Raw genomic sequence first — 25,763 nt, forward strand, 5'->3', positions numbered from 1 at the left:
GTGCTCAATATGTATTCAACGAATTAAAATCTCTTATTAATTGTTCTGATCTTTTTACCTCCTTAGCCCAGCCTTTACTGTTGCCATATAAGCCATCTGGTAGTACGAAGATGTACTATGTTCCACAATTAGACACAGTTCCTTCATTTCTGGATTCCAAATCTGACACCACCATTGAGAGCTCACATTCAGGTATTATACAGAAATTATTCAAAATTTTATTTTTTTGCAATTTTATTTGTGTGTTGACTGGTTGATCATAAAATCACAAATTAAAATTCAGTGCTTTTTAATCCTCAGTGAAATATGAAGCTTTTCATTCTTTATCTTTGATTCAGATAGGTAAGTTATTTGATCAGATTGCATGAACAATTATTTGTTTAGATTAGTGGATTCCATTTAGGGAAGAGGTTTCTAAGCTTTCTTGGTTCATGGTATCTTTAATGTTTCAGTGATATTTTCTCCTCAAACTATGTATGATGCAGATAAGTACAAAATATATTTTTTCAAGTAGCTACTACGGTATTAGGACATAAAGTACTGTTTTGATCTGACAGCTTAGTAAACAAAACTTAATTCCTGTGGCTTTGGGTTTTGAAAAAAAAATTTGTTCATAAATAACCATAGTAACTAATGATATTTGTGCAGCTGTTGCATACAGTACCACTTCTCACACCTTGAGATCAAGTTGGACAGCCTGTCTCATGTTCTTCTTTTTATTACAGCAAATGCCAAAAAGCTAGCTTTACAAAAACATAAGCATTGAAAGGAACATATCACTATCAGATGTTTAGGTATTAAACTACCGTGAGCTTATAGTTTACCACATATTAACTATCACTGTTTTCCCTTAACATTTTAAAATATCCTACAGCATTCCTGTGATTTCATTATTGGGGAACTGCAAATTTATGAAATGAATAGCACCTTTGGGAGTGGAATTCTTGTGTTTGTTTTGTTTTTGTATTTTAAGTTATACATGACAGTAGAATGTGTTTTGGGGAACATACATATAAAGAGTATAACTTAACTTTATTTAGGATCCAAGGCAAAAATATCAAGTGTGAATGGTGTGAGGTTTTGATTGATGGGATAACAGTTTGGGTGTTCTACAGGATATGACTTGGTTCACTTTAGACAAATTGTTTTTTTTTCATGATTTGTCTATAAACAACTTTGTGCAGAAATGGAAAGAAAAAGATGAGTTCCTGATATTGGCAGATTTGTTTGGTTAGTGTTATATGAAAATGGAACAGGTTAGTTTTCTCATGGCAACTACGTTAACAGCTCTGATACCTCTAATTTCCCACTATCACCGAGCTGAAATGCTGAGAATTAAATCTATAGTCAGAAATGAAGAAATTTCTACTCCCTGTAAAGCTATGCATTTTAAAACATACTTACCAGAAATTAAAAAAGCTCACTTAGTTGATTGTTAGTAGGAAAATCTTTTGAACCTTTTAACTCCTAGTTCAGCAGATAGAATATCTATGTACAGTAGAAATCTGGTCAGGTGTCCCAGTGCTTTTTGAGGGCTCCAGTATCTTGCTCTATCCATTTACATCTCTAAGATTAATGTCTAGTTTATAGAAAGATTTGGCAGTTTTGGGTGATCGACTGTAAAAACCCTAGCATACTGTTTACTGATCCCAAAGAAAGAACTTAGAGGACTCAGTGGAAAGGATTTTGACATTTTATTACTCACACATTCCTCATTGGTGGAAGACTGGGACAAAATAGAGGGCAGCACTGTGCTCACAAGCAAGGAAAATATATACAGGATTGGTTATCTAGCCACTGCACTGATGAATTTCTTTAGGTGGTTTGTGAGTATATTCTTTGACTTTACAACCAAGATCACTCTGCTTTGATACCTGTCTAAAGATTGGAGACCAGGGAAGTGGCCAATTGTCCTTCTCTGTACCTTTATTATTCTTTGAATTCCTTATCTCACTATGAGGAACAACAAACCTTCCTAGGCAGTGACTGTGTTTATCCCAACAGCCTCCCCCTTCAAGCAGCTTGACTCTGGGTCCCAACAGACTGGACTTGGTCACCTATCTGCATTTGGAGTCTAGTTGACAAAAGAGAAATAATGACAAAGAATTGAATTTATTTGTGGTTTGGCTATAACTGGGGAGACTGCCAATCTAAATCTGTCTTCCCAGAAGCCATAATAGCATTAGAATTTAAAAGAGGAGAACAGAAGCCAAGAAATATGCATAGCATGTTGTTTAAAACTGGTTTGTAAATCTGATTCTTTAATTTTTGGCAATTGGCACTTGGACTCCCTAGAGGATGAGATAAGGCTGGCAGGGAAAATGCCACTTAGAGAGTTTTTTGATTTTAAAGGAGCCCCTGTTGCAATTCCTCCCTTTGTTCATTCCTCAATCTTTAGGGATTTGGGACTCCATATCATCTGACTGTTTGCTTTTGGATTGGAGTATAGATCTTATGCATCTGAAGCATGTAAGTGAAAGGAGCCAGATACTTGAACCTAAAAGTAAAGTACCAATACAGATTGTAGAGCAGAATACAAGAAGGAGTCAAAGTCAAAAGATACGTGTTACGGTTCAGCTACTAGGTGTCTCCCAAAAGCTAATGTGTGAGACAATGCAAGAAAGTTTATATGTGAAATGATTGAGTTACGATAATCTTAACCTAATCAACACATAATCTCCTGATAGGGATTAACTGGGTGATAACTATAGGCATGTAGGATGTGTCCGGAGGAGGTAGGCATTGGTAGCATGACTTTAGGGTTTATATTTTTGTCTGTGGTGAGGGGAGTCACTCTCTACTTTCTGGTGTAAGGTCCTGAGCTACTGTCCTCCACCATACTCTTCCATTATGATGTTCTACCTCACCTCGGGTCCAGACCAATGGAGCCATCTGTCTGTGGATTAAGACCTCTGAAACTGTGAGCCCCCAAATTATCTTGTCCCTCTCTAAAATTGTTCTTGTTAGGTCTTTCGGTCACAGCAACAAAAAAGCTGACTAAAACAGTTCCCAATTAAATACAACATGTGGGGGATCCTCTCTTTTTAAGCGGGTCTGTGAACATAAACCACTGTGTTTTTTCTTTGTCTAAACAGAGGACCCTAGTCAAAGCTATAAGCACTACTTGGTAGAAAGACTTTTGCATTTAGGCAACCGTGTGCAAGAATCCTTTTTCTACAACCTCTCATCCCTGCTTGCTTTTTGGTAGAGTTGACACAAGTGATTCTGTTAGCACAAAAAGACTTGGATGGACACAAATTTCACAAATCAGCTCAGCTCTTTTATTCAGGAGTTAAGTGTTACACAGGAACAGGGGATGCAGAGATGAAGTGGTGTTGGTAGACTTACTTTCCTGAGCCACATTGAACAAAGAAAGGAACTGGGTTTATATAAGTTATTTTGAGGGTGGTCTAGTGAGCATATCAGTTTTCTTAGACACTCAGGAATTTGGGGTCTGTTCCATGGATCAGTGAATTTGTCAATTTGAGTGCTTAGGAATTTGAACTTCTGGGTTGAGGGTCTGTGGGCAGTGTAGTACTCCTAGAGACTGTCACTTTAGGTATAATGAAATACCTCCTCCCCACGTGCAGCCAGCATCTGAAAACATTTGTCTTGGGAGATGAAGGCTGTCAGTCCATAGACTTCTTTTTCACTCTCTTTTCCAGGTCACATTATCTTAGGAATTTTTCATTTTCCATATCTATTAGACCCCATTTTGTGTTTTCCTCCCTTGTCTTTGAATGATTTTATTTTCCCCTCTGAAACCTGGGATTTTGGTTTTGATTGTCCCCTATTTCCTGGATGCACCTGTCCTAAATGCCAGGCCTACATCTATCTATTAGAGGGGAACTGGTAAAGATGACTAATTAGGTAGGAGCCAGTGTTAACATGCTTTTAGTCAGATTTGAGCAACAGAAGAGGTTTAGAAAGAGTTTTTCTTAGACTAAGTTTATCTTGAGTCCATTTTATATTTAATCTTTCTGTTCTATAAGGCAATAGCTAGCACCTAAAAATATTGGGCAAGATTGTTTTTGCTACGAGTCGTACTTATGCAGAATTTTGACAGAAGGAAAATACAAAACAAACCATTAAGAGCAAAGCAAATTTTTTGTATAGTAGATTTGAATCAAGAGATCTAATCTTGAACTGGGGTTGTGGCTCAGTGGTAGAGCGCTTGCCTCACATATGTGGAGCACTGGGTTGATCCTCAACACCACATAAATAAATAAAATATAGATATTGTGTTCATCTACAACTAAAATTTAAAAAAAAAGAAATATAATTTTTTTCTGTCTTACTGAAATAGAGCCTCTTTGAAATTAAAAGTTCCTTATCTCCCAAACTTGTGCTGAGAATGGAATCTAAAAAACAAACTCCTGGCCCAAGGCAAACTCCAAGGAAGCTAAAACTGACATGTTCTCTGACTTAGCATAGCCTGGTTAAATCTACCTGTGTATATCTCCTGACTTTTGTTTATATAAATTGTAACTGCTTTTCTAGGACCAGCAGAGAAACAAACAATCTAAGTGCTTCTCCCCATTTTGATTAAACTGTATTCATTTTTTTCTTGTACTGTTTGCTTATTTCTTATGCCTTTGGGCCAGAATTCAATCCGTGGGGATCCAGGCTGTTTCCCTGGCTAGGCTGCCAGTAACAGTACCAGTGCTTACTCAAGATAATCAAAGGAAACCAATTTATCTGTAAAATAAGTTTAATTTTTTCACAAAATTAGATTCTTGGCATATGTGATGGAAAGGAATTTCAGCAAAGAAATTTCAGCATGTGCCAGTAGAAGACACAGACAAGTTTATTTAGGAAAGTAGGGAGAATGGGGGAAATCTCAAGAGAGATGACTTTGAGGTAAAGCAGGAAGTATACCTCAAGGGAGAATGTGGACCATATCCAGAGGGAAAGATAGCAACCTCTTATTGAGGGATATTAGATTTATAGAGGGCCAATTGCTAGGGTCTGGACTAGAAATGGAGCTACCTAATTTTTTGCTGGTTTTCCCTGCACTTTCACATTGCCCTCTTGTAACAAGGGCATGTACTCAGGAGTTGTGATTATTTATGGGTATTTCCTGCATTTCAGTGGTTTATGGGCACTTGCTTTGAGATTCAGTATCTCCTCCTTTATTCTCAAATTCCTATCTCATTGAGGTGGTTTCCCAAAAGGGAGATGGATCTCAACTCAGATCATGAGGGTCCTTGACATCATCACAGAAAGGAATGTAAGGACAGGTCAGGGTCAAAGTGAAGCACAGATTGGTTTTATTGAGAGAAAAAAAATACACAGTGTGAGAGACATGATAAAGTGTGGGTGTTGGAGAAGAACATGCTAATCACATAGTAGGTATATTTATATGTGTAAAATCTGTAGTACCAAGACATGATCTGAGATGGTGTTTTTAGTCTTCCTTTGTTTGCTAACTGGACTTGTCACTCATTACCTACTAGGGATTCTTTTCTTTTCTTCTTTGTTTATGATAAAAAAATCACTGATAATTTCCCATCAAGGGCTTTATTGTTCTGTTTTGTGAATTAAATTGTACTACAGTGATGTAACCTTGAGGGTGTGATGCAGAGACATAGATTAATCTGATCCTAAAGATATAAATCATAAGAATATCTGCTTGTTGAGCAAAGGCATTCTTGGATCTGTTTTTCTTTAGGGCTGTGTCAGGAAAGACGTTATTTATGAACCTGCAGATAAGTTCTAATTATTGATTTAATTGTGCTGTTTGCAATGAGAATATGTGAAAGTGACTTTTCAATTTGGATGTTTAATCCTTGTGAAATTGGACTTTAAATCATTTCCACTCTTGTCCCATGTCTCCTTTCTACCTATTCTTATGTCTTCTATCCTTTCTCACCAGGATCATCACACTTCTGTAAATTTTATAAAATTTTAGAATATTTGTATCAGTTACATATGTTATATAATTGAAAATACAATAGTAGTTCATTTAACCAGAGTAACAAAGTGATTATTTAAAAGATTTTACGAGAAATAGATGCTTAAATAAACCCTCTTTTAAAGATTTAATTTCCCCAAATAACAACAACCTAGAGAAAACACAAGAAATTATTTTGATAAAACATAAAACCTTTGATTTTAAAGTGGGTTCTTTGTAAATTTTACTTTACAAAGTAAAGATCAAAGCCTTGTTGCTCTAAACATGAAGAACTAGATTCTGGTTTTGTGTCAGTGTGTTCAATTTTGATTTTAGAAAAGCTTATAAATAATTTTATTAATTTATAGTCAACATAATCTCCTCTTATAAGATCTATCCTTTATAAAACTTTCTTCAGTTCTCTCTTTTTTTTTTTAGAACCTCTAACTTATTTAGATTTTAGTTCTGTTCCTCTCTTTTACTCATTTGGGAACAATGCAGCCATTTTCCTTTAAGAAAAAAACCTTTATCAGTATAAAATATTTTTGTTCAATTTTAAAACATTTTCTTTTTTATGATTTTTTTCTCTAATAACATTTAAATGTTTTACTCAAAATATATATATAGATGATTGCATATTGTGATAGTATGTTCTGAAAGTGCTACAAAGATATATGAGTAATTTACAATGAAATCAAAATGGTTAGATTTGTAATTCTTAGACTATTATAAAATGATGTCATCCCAGAAGTCAGAAACTGCTCATATGCTATCAGTATTTTCTAAAATCATCTGTTATTTCTGTCGGCCCATTTTGGGCTTGGGATAAAGGAAGGACACACCAATTAAAATTAAATTTCTTGTCTTTAAGAATTTCAACATGTTTTAAACATCACTTTACTATAAATGTTTTTTAGGAACTAGTCCATGTCTACACTTACTGTATAGTCTCGTCTGTGAATTCCCACATATTTATCGACCAACAGATATTTACACATTCATATCCATATTCCAAACAAATCATGGATGCTATATATAAGTATAAGTAAAGCACGTTTATTAAAAGAGCAACATTTTGGGGTGTGAAAAATCCAAGATTTTTGTTTTTGAATCTTACAGTTTTCCCTGTATTAAGAAACAAAATGATTTTTTTTAAATTACATTTCTAAAAATCTAATCTTAGCAAAGACAAGATAGGAAAATAGCAGTGGCCCACCTATTGCAGAGAAGTAAGCAAACCTAGTCTCTGTTACAACTATTGCTATCAGGTCAAGTAAATAAACACATTTCATTAACAGGTTAAGTAAGCTACAGCTGTTAACCGTACTTAAGATAGTCTTCACTGATGGGGTCTTTACAACAAAAGGATGTTTCCCTGTGACCATTGTGGTGTCATACACCTGTAATCCCAGCTACTTGGGAGGCTGAGGCAAGAGGATTGCAAGTTCAAGGCCAGCCTTGGTAACTTAGCAAGTGTTATGGGGTGCACAAGAATTACAAACCACCATGCATTTTGAGCCACATTAAAAGGGAAAAAAGAGTTTATTGAGCATGACAGGCAAGTGGTGACTGGGAGCAGGCTAATACCTCAAAGAACTCCCAGCACCTGGGTTTTGGAAGTACAAAGTTTATAATGGCAAAAACCACAAGAACAATTGAGGCACATATAGGTCAGAAAGACCTTGTAGAGACAGTTACTTTGAATACATGAGAGAATTGTTTTGGTTATACATTTCAGAGTCATTTTTATACATTAGGACCATAGTCAGGGATGTGGGACGGTCCTACTGTACTGTCAACATATATACAGCTTCAAGAGGCTGAAAGGAAAACATTGTAAGTAGGCATACCAGTGGAGTCAGGTCAGAACAAAATGGCATTATTTTGGTTTATTTCTGTTTGAGACCCTAACCCAAAATAAAAAATAAGGACTGGAATTGAGTTCAATGGTAGGGTGCCCCTGCATTCCATCTCCAGTACCATAAAAATAAATGAAGCTTCATCAGAAGTGACTGCTAGCTAAAATAGATGGTAACTGTTTTTCACAACTTACAAATTATTGACTTCAGGGCATTTTAAAATGATGAACAAATGCAACTCTCTGTCGTCCCCCCACCCCGCACCAGGGATTGACCCCAGGGACTCTTAACCATTGAGCCACATCCCTAGCCCTTTTTTATGTTTTATTAGAGTCAGGATCTCACTGAGTTGCTGAGGCTGTCTTTTGAAACCACCTTCTTCCTGCCTCAACCTTCTGAGCCCCTGGGATTATAGGCGTGTGCCATCACTCTTGGATCAGTTTAAAAGTTTTAAAAGCCACCATATGGCCTATGTTAGATGAAAATGTACTTTGTTTCTAATTATCTCTTGCCTCTCCAGAATACTTGTTCTCTAACTAGAGGATGAGGTCTCTCTTGGTACTGTAATTGTCTGCCAAATGCTCACTTTAGATTAGAGACAAATAGGTTAAAGGATGGAAGAAGATATATCATGGAGTGACTGTACTAATGTTAGACAAAATAGATTTTCAACCAAAACCCTTTATTAAAAACAAAGACATTTTTAATGATGAAAGTATCATTCCATCAAAATATTACATTTATGAGCATGTACTTAACAAAACCTCAAATACATAGAAAAACTGATAGTTTTTTTAAAAAAGCAAACATAATTAAATGGAGAAATAAACTATAAACAATTCAAGCCAGTCAGAAAAAGGTTACATGTTGTGTGATTTCAGTTATGTGACATTTGCAGAATAAATCCATACAGACAAGAATAGAATACTGATGGGCAGAAGCTATGGGAATATCTGCTTTCATATACAGGGTTTCTTTATGGAATAATGAAAACTTATGAAATTAGGTAGCAATGCTCACTTTTTTAATACAATAAAGATTGCTGAGCTATATACTAAATGGGTAAATTTTATGTAGTGGATTATATCTCAACTTTTTTAAAGGACACAGTGAACAAAAGAGAGAAAGACTGTAAACTTAAGATTTAGTAGCAGATTTAAAATGTATTTTGCAGGCAAAAAAGGATAAAATTAACATAAAGGAAATTGAATCGTTGATGTGAATAAACTCGAATAAGTCTCTAATAATACAAAAGAAAAGAAAAACAAAATTGGGACATGAGAAGGAGATAAGCAATAGAAGAAGCACAGCTAATAATACTAAACCAAGAATTATATTCATAGATAACTGAATTCAAGATTTATTTAAGGAAAAATGTTTTCTCAAAAAGTAAAAAAGAGCATAGTATGTAGATTGACAGTTTGCATATAATCCATATAATTGTATAATCTTTATACTGGCAAAAACCAGTATAAAGAGACTATGATATATGCTACTGAAAGATTTTTAACTTAAAAAATGTTAGGGAGGAAAAAATTTAAACCTATTAGCATATATATATATATATATACATATATGCACACACACACACACACATACACATATATATAATTTTAAAAACTGTTTAAGGAGCAAATTTTTCTTCCTTTAAAATACTGAATGTGAGGAATGAACTCAACAAAATCTATATTTAGTGAGAAAAGGATATAATTATAATTCAAGGATTGTGGACTCAAGTGCATATTCATCAAGCAATATGACTATAAAAACATTTTCATCAATATGCAAGAGCAAGAAAATATATTCTGCTCCCAGATCTTCTTGAAAAATTCACTTGAAGACTCACCCAACTGAAGAAATGAATCAAAAAGAAACATTCAAGAACGAGAAATAAAGCAATGGTAAAAGTGTCCAGCAGCGAATTTGAAGTCAGTTTACATAAATTTTAGTCTAAATAGTAGAAAATTTAGCTAAGAAGTGGAAAAAGTACTGAAAGATACTTTAGAATGAAAGCCATAAGAAGAAAAACTAATTTAATTGTATTTTGATGTTAGTAGGAGATATTAAAGGTAGTTTGTTTCATTTCAAGATTTGGTAATAATGGGGTAAAGAAGTTTCGACATTGAAAGCATAGGCAACAAAAGAAAATGAGGTAGGTAAATAAAAAACATTTTATAAGTCAATATTACCATGAAAAAATATTTCATGGAATAGGAGAAAATATTTACAAATTATCTGATAAGGCATTAAAATCTTGAACATGTAAAAAGTTCTTAGAACTAAATCACAAAAAGCCAATGTGATGTAAACATGGGCAGAGTCTTTAAGTTCACATTTCTCCAAGGAAGGTACACAGCAATAACAATAAACACATAAAAAATGATCTTATCATTAGTCATTAGGGAAATCCAAACCAAAACCATAATAAGATAACACTTCACATCCATTAGTAGCACCATTATTTTTTAAAAAAGAAAATTAAGTATTGACGAGGATGTTAAGAATTGGAATTCTTGTTTATTGCTCGTGAAAATGTAAAATGGTATAGGCATTGTGTAAAACAGTATAGCAGTTCCTCAAGAAATTAAACATAGAATTCCCATATGTTACAACAATTCCACTTCTAAGTATATACCCCAAAGACACAAAAGCAGAGTCTAAAAGAACTATTTGTATACTTATATTCATTGCAGTATTAATCACAGTAGCCAGAAGTTGCAAACCCAAATGTCAATTGACCTATTTATGGATAAACAAAATGTTTAAATATATAGAATTTTATTCAATCTTTTAAAGTGAATGAAATTCTGATACATGTTAAAATGTGAATGAACGCTGAAGACAGTAGGCTAAGTGAGACAAGCAGTCACAAAAGTGAATGTAGGATGCAGTGTTAATGTTTAATGGATACAGAATTTAAGTTTAGGAAAGTGAATAGATTTGGAGATAGATGATGATGATGGTTGAATAACATTGTGAATGTACTCAGTGCCACTAAGCTGTACACTTAAACATGATTAAAATGGCAAGTTGTAGGTATTCATTTTACCACAAAAAGAAAATACTAAAAAAAGGTACATGAAAACTCATAATAGCTTTTTAAAACTAGGTATTTGTCCTGTAAATCACTGTTGAGTGTATAAACTTAGCAAAATGATAATGAACAAGAACAGAAAAAAGAAAAGATAGCATAAAGAAGTCAGGTAAGTGGAATATAATGAAGTTTATTTAGCTCTAATAAATAATTTTGGCATACATTGGCATTGTCATACATACATTTAAGAAGTTCATATTTTTAACAACAAAGAAAAAAATTTTACCTTTGTTTTTGGTGGGGGGAGTATTGGGAATTGAAACCAGGGGCACTTTACTGCTGAGCTACTTTCCCAGTGCCCCACGCCTTTCTTTTTTTCTTTGTTTCTGTCCTCCCTCACCCCCAGCTTTTCTTTTTATGGTACTGGGATCCAACCCTAGGGCCTCACACATGATAGGTAGGTAAATACACCATACTGAAGTACATTTTTAGTCCATATAAAGCATTTTTTATTTACATACCTATTTGACCAGAGCACACAAAGATCAATTTTCAACCACATTCTTAGGAAATAAGCATACTATCATTATCATTTTACCAACAGTGAGGTAACATCTGTTAGTTTCTTAAAGTAGATCTTCACCAAACTGTGTACTCTTTTGTGACAAGAACCATGTTCTGGTTCCTTCCCTCTCTTCTTCCATTCCCACTTCCTTTTATTAAATTATCACTGAACACCTAATCTGGATCATCTCAGTGGTTGTGTGTCTTGAACAGCAAGGATGCAATAGGTGTTAGCAGAATCAGTTTTGTTGAGAAAGTATAGTGCTTAAAAGACTAGTTTTTCTTGAATCTAGGGGAATATCTAGGACTCTACGCTGTGGTGTTCTGAAGACTAAGAAAAGAAAGAATTTATAAGTGCAAATATTTTGTGCACTCTACCTCTGTGAGAATATTGGGGAAGTATGAAATGGGAGATGGGAAACCTCATTCTCAAAGTTCATCATAATCCTCATTTGCCTTTTGTAGTGTAAGCATCTTACCTTGCTTCCCTGAATTTATTCTAAGGAAGTGATTTTCTGGTACAACCTGGCTTCTACACACAAACCAGGTTCATCAGGTTCTCAGGTTTAGCAACAGTGGTGTGTTGTGAGCACAGAGGAAAAAGTGGACCCTGATGAATTTGTTGAGTATATGGGATGTCAGTTTTAACATGGTGCCTTCCTAAGGTACCTTTAAAGGTGATTTTTGACTCTGTATGGCAAGAGTTTTCATCTTAAATGCTGGCTTTAAACCCTAAATTCTATTTGAAGTATATTTCTACTTGTATGGGAAGAAAATATGAAACTATGTACAGTGTGATCCCTGTATAGTTCCCTTAAGGTGTATAAACAAGTTTGGTTACATGTGTAACCATCTTTAAATTGTTTCCTTCATACTTTCCTGGTTTTTTTTTTTTTTTGCAATGACCAAGTTGATTTTGATTTTTTTCAACAATGAGAAATTATCATCTCATATTCATTTGTTTCTTCAACTAATAAATATTAAAACTATTGCCTTCTTCTGGGCAGAGTCTATTTTGCAAGGTATGGTATTTACAATGGTGTACAAAGTAAACACACAGCCCCTTCTATCACAGAAATTACATTCAAGTGGAGAGACAATAAACCACAGTAAATATATAATTACAAATTACAAGTGCTAAGAAAATACAGAATTCTGTGATGATAACAAAAGGGCCAGTTTGGTTTTAGGAGCTTAGGAGGCATTTCCAAGGAAGAAACATTTGAGCTGAGATCTATAGGATGTCTGAAATCAGTAGGCAAAGAATAGAGGACAAGAATGTTCTGGCCAGAGAGAACAGTATGCCCAAAGCACCTGAAGTAGGAATGAAGTTGATGCATTTGAGGAATAAAAAGAAGGCAGTATAGCTTATTGAAAAACAAATTTTTTTTTAAAAACAAATTTTCAATAAATTTAGTTTAAAAATATGATTGGCTTTTTTTAAAGATTCATTAATCTGGGAGCATCCCACAGCATACCTTAGAATAGTTGCCCCACTGAGCATGGCAGAACAGTTGGTTTTGATAAGGTATCCCAAACCTGGAACAAAGAAGTAGACTAATACCTCAAAAAAGATTGTTGGTGTTAGGTTACTTTCCATGTGAGGATTAAAGAGAGAGAGTAGAGTTCCTTTTTATTCCTACTCAGACTGAGTTGGCCCTTTTCAATTGGTTGCTGTGAATAATCTGGTCTATGGGATTTTTCTGCTTCTGGAAAGTTTCAGCTTGATTGTGTGGTACTTAGCACAAGTGACTGGATTTGACTATTGGGACCAAGTGTAGAGCTCAATCCAAAACAGTGGTCTTCCATAAATTTTATTTAACAGACTAAAACAGAGTGGTGGGTCCATATGGTTAAAGATAGACAAGTTCAGTATTATGCCAGGTTTTAAAAACCATATTAAAGCATTTGAATTTAATTCAATCAGGCAATTGTGGTTTGATTTACTTTTGTAAAATTTATTTTGACTGCTTTGTGGAGAAATGGCTTGTACATTGGAAGTCAGAACCACGTTGGGGAATGTCAAAATGTAAGTTGGAGACTTCAGTTAGTTTGAAGGCTGTTAAAGTAGTCAGTACTAGAGATGATGGCATCTAGGATTAGAGTAATGCTGATGGAGATGGAGTGAAGTGTAGACATGGTCAACTTATTTTTTGGAAATAATTCTTTGTGGACTTCATGATTATAGAGAGTGAGGGAGAAGGTGCTGGAATTTACTAAGAGATTTGAGGAAGAAGCAGATTTGGGGAAAATAATCAGAATATCTGCTTTGAACATATCAAAAATGAGACTTCTGTTGTACATTCACAGATCCAAGTTGAGTGTAGACAGAGTCATTTTACAAATATTGAGGTCAAATGCAAAGGGTATGAGGTTGTACTATTCACATCATAACATATGCTCTCTTGTATGAAAATACATAGACATGAAGATTCCAGATCATTCCTACTTAGAGTTCTGGGGCAATAATGTTTACCCTTGTGCTGTTTCAAATATAAAACTATACTCATATATACTATAGCTATTTACAGATGCAGCAAACTATGCATACACTCCTTGGTATATGCACATGCATTTATGCAGTCTCTTTCAGCTGCCTTTCAGCTCCACTGAGGTTTATTCTCTTGCTTATTCATCTACTACTCTGAGAGACTTAATTGTTGTTCCCCACCTGACTGTGAACCTGACATGGTCCACCTCTCTTGGAGAATGAGGAATGGTGGACAGAATGTGCATGTGCATGCTGTTCTTGGGGTATGTTCTCTGGTATCTGAGTGTGTCTGTGAGGAGAATTGCCACCAGTTACAGTTGTTTGTCCTATAACACAATATATAGTAACTTAAATTTTTGTTATTCAAAGAAGAGAGAGCTTTTTCTAATTTCCATTAAAATGCAAAAGTCTTAATTGTGTCCTTAAATGCTAGTCTAAAGCTCAGAAGAAAGGTCTCAGCTATTGATATATATTTGTTGATCACCATCTATATTTTAGTAGTCAGTGGGTTTAACTAAGAAGAGAGTCCAGTTCTGGCCCTTTGAAGAACTCTAGCACTGAGTGATTTGATAGAAGAAAGAATATTAAGAATTTGCCAGAGAGGTAAGAGGCAAAATGATAAAAGGTGATGATAAGGAACCTGAGAAAGAGCCCAATGTAATTTATAAATCTGATCCAGAAGTCTTGGTAGAATCCTTACCAACTCTGACAAGACCCTTCATGGCTTATTTATATTTGCTGTTTATTGATAAGACCACCCCTTACTCAGCTCTTATTGCCATACACGGAAGCTCCAGAATTACATTAAGTACCGGGTCCTAGGTTAGAAAGAAAAACTGTTTTGTAGAAGATAATTCTGTAGTTAATACAAACCTTTCTTTTGCCTATTAGATGTGGCATAAATAGTAGATCTTGTGTCAATAGATATAAGTATATTGAAATATATTTTAAAAGAAAATTGAATACTTTTAAATCTTTTATTCCTTTGTCACATATCCTTTTATTTTTTTGGTCTGTCTGTCTCTCTTTTTCAAACCCAGGGCCTTGTATATGCTAAAAAAGTACTCTACCACTAAGTTGTGCCTCCAGTCCTACTTTTAGTGTTTATCTTTTGTATTATCAGATATATCTACCTGAAACATAGCTGATTATATTATTCCTTTGTCAAGAAATCTTCAGTGATGTTGCATTTCATGTACAATAAAACTTTTATTACTCTTCAGCTTGGGATTCCATGCACTGCTGAATTTTGTCCCAATTATTTTTAGATATTACCCATCATCTTCTTAATTTATTCTATAGTCTAGCCTGGCCATAAAAGTGTCTGCTATTCTTATATATTCCTTGTGTTTGATTATGTAGTAACTTCTGCCTAAAATGCCTTTCTACCTTTCTCTTCATACCAAAAGGCCTATTTTGTTTTACCCAAGGTATAATTTTCTTCCAAAATCTTTCCGAGCTAGAAATAATCTCCCTTCTGAACTGACCAGTGCTCCACTTTACATATTTTCGTTTATCTTTGCTTCTCTACCTTGTATTGTTGGCATTTATTCTGCATATCTTATAACTTCAGTTGATCAATGTCTCTTGATGACCCTGCAACACTACCATTGTAGTGCTTTTTTCATAGAAGTGGTCTGGGAGGCAAATTTTTAAAAAGGTTTGCTTCAACATCAAGTATATGTTTGTGTATTAATTATATTAATTTTCCATTTTTCTGTAGGGTCCAATGATGCTATTGCTCCAGAGTTTCCGGCTCAGGTGCTAGGAACAAGGGATGATGACCTCTCAGCCACTGTAAATATTAAACATAAGGAAGGGATCTACAGTAAGAGGGCAGTACCTAAGGCATCCTTTTTACTGGGGAAAAAACCCTTGCAGACAGACAATGCAGGTAACTGCAGTGGCTTTGTGTATTTTGTGACTCGTTTTCCCTGTTGCATCCTAAATGAGAATATTATCTAGTCTTCATCCTTTTTTCTAATTTGTTATGCAAAATTTTCTCTTTGTTATTATATTGGCATGTATAAGAAGGTAATATTTATAAATCCTTTAAAACACTTCAGGGATAGTTTTCCCCATAGGAAATAAAATATGTTGTAACTTTTGAAATAATACCCAATCAAGTACGTTTTATAAACAAAAATTCATAGAAAATCTTAGTTAAATTGCCCCATGAATATATCTTGGTCAAATGTTAGAAAATAACATAGCAGGCTGGATTCATCAAGAGTATATGTGCTCACATAATGTCTTAAATTTTTTTTTAATGTTGTTTCCAACATTTAAAAATAAGATTTTGGAATGGGGCATGGTGGTGCACTCCAGTAATTTGAGAAGCCAAGGGAGGAGGATGTCAAATTGCAGGCCAGCCTCAGCTATTTAGGGCCCTAAGCAACTTAGACCTTGTCTCAAAAGATTAAAAGGACTGGGGATATAGCTTAGTGGGGCCTCTGTGTTCAATCCCCAGTACCACAAAATAAATAAATAAAAATAGTAAAATAAATAAGATTTGGGGCCTCCCTTGAAAAATTGTAGTATTTGGTTGCACTTAGCTCACATTTCTCTCTGGCAAGTGTTTTAGTCAGCTTTTTCTTTTTCTTTTTTTTTTTTTTTTTTTTAAAGAGTTTACATCTTAATAATATTCTTTATTGGTGGAGTACAGAAAGTTTTATTGACCAAGCTAAAAAATCTATAACATGAATGCCCTCATATTTTCCATGTACACTGGTGTAATGAAATAGTTCTAAAACTATTCTAAACTCTTTCAAGTAAAATGTTTTAGAAATACAAATTGGTAATATTATAACACTTTCCCATTTATTTTTGGCCACCCACAGTTCCTTGGACAAGGAATCACGCTTTTCTTCCCCTAGCACCCAAACTCTCAAGAAATGAGAGAGAAAAAAAAAAAAAACCAAAAAAACCAAAGGATATTGGGGAAATGACCATGGTCTATAACTTTGCTGCTATAATAGGCTTCTAGTTACAGGATGGGAAACAAATAGAATAAAAACAAAACAATTTACAACAGTTGATGAACTGAAGCATTCTACTCAATGAGAGACTCATACTGCTGGACGTCCACATAATGAGCCACTTATGGCAGCATGGTTCCTTGATTCTTTAATTCAGAAATTCCACTACTTTAGAATAATGCCATGGGTTTATTTTGATTACATAATTTATTATTTTTTTAATTTAAATTTTTTTTTATTTTTTAATTTATTTGTATTGTAAACAAATGGGATACATCTTGTTTCTCTTTGTACATGAAGTAGAGGCATACCATGTGTGTAATCATACATTTACCTAGGGTAATAATTTTTGATTCATTCTGTTATTTTTTTTCCTCCCCCCCACCGCTCCCAATCTTGCCCCCCTCTACCACCCCTCCCATTATGTGTCATCATCCACTTATCAGTAAGATCATTTGTCCTTTGGTTTTTTGAGATTGGCTTATCTCACTAGCATGATATCCTCCAATTTTATCCATTTGCCTGCAAATGCCATAATTTTATTAATCTTTATGACTGAGTAATACTCCATTGTATATATATACCACAGTTTCTTTATCTATTCATCAATTGAAGGACATCTAGGTTGGTTCCACAGTCTGGCTATTGTGAATTGAGCAGCTATGGACATTGATGTGGCTGTATCTCTGTAGTATGCTGATTTTAAGTTCTTTGGGTATAGGCCAAGGAGTGTGATAGCTGGGTCAAATGGTGGTTCCATTCCAAGTTTTCTAAGGAGTCTCCACACTGCTTTCCAGAGTGGCTGCACTAATTTGCAGCCCCATCAGCAATGTATGAGTGTACCTTTTTCCCCACATCCTCGCCAACACCTGTGGTTGCTTGTATTCTTGATAATTGCCATTCTAATTGGGGTGAGATGGAATCTTAGTGTAGTTTTGATTTGCATTTCTCTTATTACTAAAGATGGTGAACATTTTTTCATATGTTTCTTGATCGCTTGTAGATCTTCTGTGAAGTGTCTGTTTATATCCTGAGCCCATTTGTTGATTGGGTTATTTGTATTCTTGGTGTAGAGTTTGAGTTCTTTATATATTCTGGAAATTAGTGCTCTATCTGAAGTATGAGTGGCAAAGATTTTCTCCCACTCCGTAGGTTCTCTCTTCGCATTGCTGATAGTTTCCTTTGCTGAGAGAAAGCTTTTTAGTTTGAAATCTATTCCAGTTATTGATTCTTGCTTTTATTTCTTATGCTATGGGAGTCCTGTTAAAGAAGTCTGATCCTAAGCCAACATGTTGAAGATCTGGACCTACTTTTTCTTCTGTAAGATGCAGGGTCTCTGCTCTGATTCCAAGGTCATTGATCCATTTTGAGTTGAGTTTCGTGCAGGGTGAGAGATAGGGGTTTAGTTTCATTCTGTTGCGTATGGATTTCTAATTTTCCCAGCACCATTTGTTGAAGAGGCTATCTTTTCTCCATTGCATATTTTTGGCCCCTTTGTCTAGTATGAGAAAATTGTATTTATTTGGGTTTGTGTCCGTGTCCTCTATTCTGTACCATTGATCTACCTGTCTATTTTGGTGCCAATACCATGCCGCTTTTATTACTATTGCTTTCTGGTATAGTTGAAGTTCTGGTATTGCGATACCCCCTGTTTCATTCTTCCTGCTAAGGAGTGCTTTAGCTATTCTGGGTTTCTTATTCTTCCAGATGAATTTCATGATTGCTTGCTCTATTTCTGTAAGGTACGTCCTTAGGATTTTAATTGGAATTGCATTGAATGTGTATAGCACTTTTGGTAGTATGGCCATTTTGACAATATTAATTCTTCCTATCCAAGAACATGGGAGATCTTTCTATCTTCTAAGGTTTTCTTTAATTTCTTTCTTTACTGTTCTGTAGTTCTCATTATAGAGGTCTTTCACCTCTTTGGTTAGATTGATTCCCAAGTATTTTATTTTTTTCGTTGCTATTGTGAATGGGGTAGTTTTCCTAACTTCTCTTTCTGAAGATTCATCACTTATGTATAAAAATGCATTGGATTTATGAGTATTAATCTTATATCCTGCTACTTTACTGAATTCACTTATGAGTTCTAAAAGTTTTCTGGTGGAATTTCCAGGTCTTCAGATTTGGGAAATTTTCTGATATTATTTCATTGAATAGATTGTTCCTCCCTTTGGTTTCTTTCTCTGTGCCTTTCTCAATTCCAATAAGTCTTAAATTTTGCCTTTTCATGATATCCCATCATTCTTGTAGATTCTGGTCTTGATTTCTTACCATCTTCTCTGTTTGGTCAACTTTGTTTTCAAGATTAAATATTTTTTCTTCAGTGTCTGAGGTTCTGTCTTCCAGGTGTTGTATCCTATTGGTTATGTTTTCTGTGGCGTTCTTAATTTGGTTTATTGTTTCCTTCATTTCTAGGATTTCTGTCTGTTTTTTTCCCCAGTATCTCTAGCTCTTTATTGAAATGATCTGTTGCTTCCCGCATTTGCTCTTTTAACTGTTGAGTGGTGCGATCATTCAAAGCCTGCATTTGCTCTTTCATCTCATCGTTAGCTTCTCTGATCATTTTAATTATGTACATTCTGAACTCCCTTTCTGACATTTCTTCTGCCATGCTGTCATTGGATTTTATCAATGTAGCATCTAGGTTTGTTTGGGACATTTTCTTCCCTTGTTTCCTCATATTGCTCAGGTATCTACTCCTCTAGTAGTGAAACTCTGAGATATTGCAGATTTCCTCTATTGACTAACATTGTCTCTGTAGATTTCCAATAACTCACCTCTTATCCTTCAGTAGCCTGAAGTCTTGGAGGAACTTGATAAAGCGGTGCTCCAGTAGGAAGCTGCCCCTCTAGGGGTGGTGGCCTTCAGGCGGGGTATATTCCCTTTCAGTGGGCAGAGGCACCCCCACTTGTTGACCAATGGTCAGACAAAGGGGGATTAGACTGCAGGCTGGGGCATGGCTGGTCTGGGCATGTGTCTCTGTTTGTACCTCCCTGGTGGGAAAACCTTGCCTGGCGGGGAAGACTCACCCGGTGGGGAAGTTTCGCTGGGCAGCTCTCCTCCGAGCAGTTCTCTTTGGTCCAAAACTACCACCTGGACTGGGAAGCCCTCCTCTGCGACGTTCCCAGGGTTCTGAACCTACCGCCTGGGTTGGGGAGCCTGGCCCTGCAAAGGAGTCCCTCGCTGAGCGGCCCTCCTGTGCTACATTCCCGGGAGACCGGAGCTACCGCCTGGGCTTCAGATTCTCACTCTGCGTAGAAGCCTTTTCCTGTGCGGCCCTCCTCTGCAATGCTCCTGGTTGACTGGGTTCTCGGCTCCAACAGGGGAGTCTCACTGGACCACTCTATCCCACCAAGTTCCCTGTGTTTCTGGCCTACTACCCCATCCGGGGAACCCGACCAGTGGGAGATACTCACCTGGTGGCTCTGAGTTGGTCCCAGTCTCTCAGTACTTCCTCTTATTGACTCCTGGTTCTTGTCAAAGGTTCTCTAGCCTTCTGTATGTGTCTCAGGAAGGGAACTGCCCTTCCAATGATGATGGCCACGCTCTCAGGAATAATTCAAAACACCTGCACCAGCCTATAAAGAAGCCTCTGGCTAGCTCCATGATGCAGGCGGACTGGCTTGTCTGTTGGCTTGCTCCGCGATGGCAACAGACCTTGGTGTGGTGTTCAGGCGGGGTCGCTCAGTGATGGTGTCTTTGGCCTGGTTGTTGGGTGGGTTGGCTACCTACTGCCTAGCTCTGCAAATTAGGCGGGTTTGGTGCCCGCCGGCTACCTCCACGATGCAGGTGGCCTGACTCACCCATCAGCTCGCTTTGCGACTGCGAGCGACCAGTGATGGCACCCATCCCTGGTGCCAGTCATCTTTTTCATTGCTGCAACTGAAATACCCAACAAGAACAATTTTAGAGGAGGAAAATTTTATTTGGGGACTCATGGTTTCACAGGCCTCAGTTCATAGACAACTGGTTCATTCCTTTGGGGCTCCAGTTGAGGCAAAACATCATGGCAGATGATTGTGGTAGAGGGAAGTGGCTCACATGATGATCAGGATACAAAATATATAACCCATCCCTCAAAGGCATGCCCCCAGGGCCCACCTTAGGGATAAAGTCACTGATTGGGTTAAGGTTTTCATAACCCAATCATTTCACCTCTGAATGTTCTTATATTGTCTCACATGAGCTTTGTGGGGGATACCTAATATCTAAACTATAACAGCAAGATTTGTTCAAATCTTCTCTTTTTTTTAATGATCTTTCTGTTTCTAATACGTATTGTTGAACGTGTTATCTATATGTTCCTATCATTTTTACTGAATATAAGTTTGAATATGTGCATGTAAATAATTTATCTTCCTGGTGTACTGGGTCTTTCTGTTATTGTGATTTAAACTTCCATATCTAACTTAATATTTTTTTGACCTGTAGTACTATTTTGTCCATTTTAACATTGCTTACTAGCAAATCAAATAAGAAGACTTATTTTATGTGTAGTTTATTTAAGATATTATTTATAACGAAGTAAATGGAAGAATGAAACACAACAGTGACATAAAACACATGCATGAATGTGGACATGAAATATATACAAAGATGGCATAACAATATGGAGATAGGATGAAGATGAACTAACTATTGAGTAATGCTTGGACCACGGATGATATGTGTAGGAGAACTAAGATCAGATAAATCCATACTGCTCACTAAACAAAAAATGTATTCCAGGAATATTCAGTGTACAAAGAAATATGTTAACCTTTTAAAATTTAGGTGGACTATTTTTATTTATTTTTATTTTTTTAATTAAAATTCATCTGTTTTGACATGTTTTGACATGTATGTAACCAATAAATCAATATAAAAAGTATTTCCATTACTTTTTTAAAATTTGAAATCATGCAGACTGTGTTCCTGCATGATTTATTACATTAGAAATCAAACACCTTAAGATATATACATATACAACCCCAGGCCTACGTGTCAACTACTGTAAAATTAAATGGCACATTTATAAATATTTCACAGGTAAAGGAGTAAAGCACAAGAAAAGTAAATAAAAGGTGCTTTGAACTAAATGATAATAAAAACTTAAAATATCAGAATCTCTGAGATGAAACAGTACTCAGATGAACATTTATAGCCAGGTACTTATATCAGAAAGAAGCTAGATTAGCAATCAAATTATTTTCAAATTAGATAGTAGGAAAGAAAAATAAGAGTAGGAGCAGAAATATATGAAATAGAGAAGAAATCATACAGCTAAAAGTTTTGGTTTGGAGATTCTATCCAGTGGTGACACAGGTATGTTAAAGTTACCCAATATTATTGTGTTGTGGTCAGTTTGATTCTTGAAACTGAGAAGGATTTGTTTGATGTACATAGATACTCCAGTGTTTGGGGCATAAATATTTACAATTGTTATATCTTGTTGATGTATAGTTCCCTTAAGCAGAACGAAATGTCCTTCTGTCCCTTCTGTTTAACTTCGACTTGAAGTCCACTTTATCTGATATGAGGATAGAAACCCTTGCATGTTTACACAGTCCATGTGAGTGACCTGTTTTTTCTCTTCCTTTTACCTTCAATCTGTGATGTCTTCATCTGTGAGGTGAGTCTCTTTGAGACAACATGTTATTGGGTGTTGTTTTTAATCCAATCTGCCAGTCTCTCTTTTGATTGATGAGTTTAGGCCATTTGCATTCAGCGTTATTATTAAGATACAATTTTTATTCCCTGTCATTTTGATTTATTTCTGGCTTATAATTTGAATTATTTTCTCCTTTTATCAACTAGTCCTTTAATATAGTTCCTCCCTTTGCTGATTTTCACTTTTTTATTTTCCATTTCATCTTCATGGAATAGTTTGTTGAGAATGTTCTGAAATGCAGGCTTTCTAGTTGTGATTTCTTTTAACTTTTGTTTATCATGGAAGGTTTTTATTTCATCTGCAATTCTGAAGCTTAATTTTGCTGGATAAAGGATTCTTGGCTGGTATCCATTTTCTTTCAGAGCTTATAATATATTATTCCAGGACCTCCTGGCATTGAGGATCTGGGTTGAGAAATCAGCTAAGATCCAGATTGGTTTCCCTGTAAATGTGACCTGCTACTTTTCTCTGGCAGCTTTTCAAAATCTGTCTTTATTCTGTATGTTAGGCATTTCATAATAATGTGCATTGGTGTAGGTCTGTTGTAATTTTGTATATTTGGGGTCCTGTAAGCCTTCTGTATTTGATTTTTCCATTTTATTATTTAGGTTTGGGAAATTTTCTGATATTATGTCATTGAAAAAATTGTGCATTCCTTTGGTTTGTATCTCTAAACCTTCATCTATCCCAATAAATCTTAAATTTGGTCTTTTCAGGTTATTCCATAACATCTTTTCTCCACAGTCAACTTTGTTTTCAAGGTTTTATATTTTGTAGTCTGTTGGTGATGCTTTCCTTTGAATTCTTAATTTGGTTTATTGATTCCTTCCTTTTTAGAATTTCTGCTTGATTTCTTTTCAGAATCTCTATCTCCTTGTTGAAGTGATCTTTCACTTCCTGTATTTTCTTTCTGATATCACTTCTGATATCATCTTTTACTTCGTAGATTAGTTTGACCACGTACATTCTAAATTCCTTCTTTGACTTTTTTTTAGGTGATTTATTCTTATGACCATGGTATAATTCAGGATTTCTTAAATAAGATACACAAAACACAGATCCTAAGGGAAAAACAAATAGATCTTGACATTATTAAAATGAAAAGTTTTGTTCCTAAAAGATACCATGAACTATTAAAAGACAATGCACAGATTGAGAGAAGATATTTGCAACTCATAAGTTATGGAAAATTCTACAGAAATATTCATTCTAGTGCTTTTCAATATTAAAAAATTCAGAAATATATTTAAGTTGACCAACAGGTTAGTTAGTATTTTAATGCAGTAGAATACTGTAAAGCATTGAGAATCAGTTAGAATCACATATACTAATGTGACTAAAAATTATAATATCCAGTGAGAAAGGAATGTTGCATAAAGATACATACAGTGTTTGTACCCTTTATGAAAAGTTTAAAGACATTTAAAAAAGATTGTACTTTATTTACATTGATTATTTTTATGATTAATACTAATGCAGTGTAGTAAAGAATTCAAAACATCCTTGAGACTTATAAATTCTAAATTTGCTGTAAAGGTTGCTGCTGAGGAGAGAGAATCATTGAAACTTTACATGAGTCATGTCTGTGGTGTCTTATTTCTTAAGCTCAGTAGTAGATACCTTGGTGTTCATGTTATTTGTACTTTGATATGCCTAAAATACTTACTCATTTTTAAAAAATTAAATGTTTGGTGGTGGGGTTGTAGCTCATTGGTAAAATGCTTACCTAACGTGAGAGGCACTGGATCAGTCCTCAACACTGCATATGAATAAATTAAAAAGAAATAAAGATTCATTGACAACTAAAAAAGGTTTTAGAACATTTTTTTAAATGTCCTAAAAATTTCATAATTTTTTTTTTTTTTTTTTTGGTACCAGGGAATGAACCCAGGGGTGTTTTACCACTGAGCCACATCCACAACCCTTTTAAATAAATTATTTAGAGAAAGACAGGGTCTCTTGAGTTGCTTAGGGCCTTACTATATTGCTGAGGCTGGCTTTGAACTTGAGATCCTCCTGCTTCAGTCTTCTAAGCTTCTGGGATTAAAGGTACAAAAGATACAAAAGGTATAAAAGATAAAGATACAAAAGATTAAAGGCTCAAAAGATACTTAGAACAAAGCGATTACGAGGATTAAAGTAATAGAAATAAGAAAAAATAATGAATTTAAAAGAAAAGAGCTAGCATGGTAAGTAAAAGTAAGACTGATTCTTTGTTTTTAGTAATCTCTAATGCCTTTCTGATTTCTTTGTTGAAAAATAGTAATAGAAATAGGAAATAAAGTATAACCAAGATAAAAAAAAGGAGAAACAAAGTATTAGATAACTATAAAAGGATATGAGAGTGCTATGTATAAAATCTAGATGATATAAGTGCTTTTCTTAGGCTATATGAAATACCACAGTTGGCTTCATAAATGACAAAAACTGAGTAGGCCAAAGAGTTTGAGAGTCTTGTTCAAATCTACTTTTTTACTTTGAAAATCATTACTTGACCTATAACTTTTTTGAAACTGTTGCATCAAATTAGCAAAGAACAAGTATTATTTAAACTTTCAATTCATGTCACAGTTTTTATAGTGGAGCCTAAAGTTCTTTTTTCCTAATTTATAAAGGGCTGAGGGGGTCTTAAGTGTTTGGGGAGGAGGTGGGAGGGTTGCTTGTTTATTGTGTTCATTATCTTTTCATTCTCTGTGGGATCAAATGATGTCATTTTTCTAGAGGTTCCAGTTCATGTTGCCATCACTATGGATCAAAACCTCTCAGACAAAAACCTCTCAGACAAAAAGCAGAAAGAGGAGAACTTAAGTCAAAGGATATTGACTAAAGAAGAAGAAAAATGGCCTGAAGAAGAAGAACCCTTGCCGAACGATACTGCAGGTAGCTGAATGGGATTGTTTGTATATTATTTTCTTCTGGTCTTATAAAATATATTCTTTAGTCTCTTTTTGCTGTCTTCAACCTGCCTCTATTTTACTCATACATGAAGTAGTTTTAAGGGATTCCTAGCTACATTTTTTGTATGTTTTGTTAGGGGTAAAACTGACATTTTGAAAACTCTTTGAGATATTCTTGAAAAACTTTTGAACAAAACACACAAATTAATTGTCAGAAATTCACTTAATGGAGTTTCCTCCTTTACTGATAAAATATTTCAGGTCCATGAAATTCCAATACCATTGCTTTACTCTAAAGCTTATTCTAAATAATAATCCTTTATTCTCTAGGAATTCATCTTGTTTACTTCTGAACTACCTTTCCAGTTATTTTACTAAAAATGTATTATGC

General features: G+C 35.1%; 1 protein-coding gene across 1 annotated transcript in view; it reads left to right on the plus strand.

Annotated features, from left to right (window-relative positions):
* Positions 1 to 25,763, plus strand: part of Alms1 (ALMS1 centrosome and basal body associated protein) — a 226,398-nt gene that overhangs the window by 144,844 nt on the left and 55,791 nt on the right. The window contains 3 exon segments of the mRNA XM_047522128.1: positions 67 to 192; positions 15,565 to 15,735; positions 25,197 to 25,355. Of these exon segments, the coding sequence (XP_047378084.1) occupies positions 67 to 192; positions 15,565 to 15,735; positions 25,197 to 25,355 (456 nt within the window).

This window comes from Sciurus carolinensis, chromosome 13, assembly GCF_902686445.1.
Source record: "Sciurus carolinensis chromosome 13, mSciCar1.2, whole genome shotgun sequence".
Classification (NCBI taxonomy): Eukaryota; Metazoa; Chordata; class Mammalia; order Rodentia; family Sciuridae; genus Sciurus; species Sciurus carolinensis.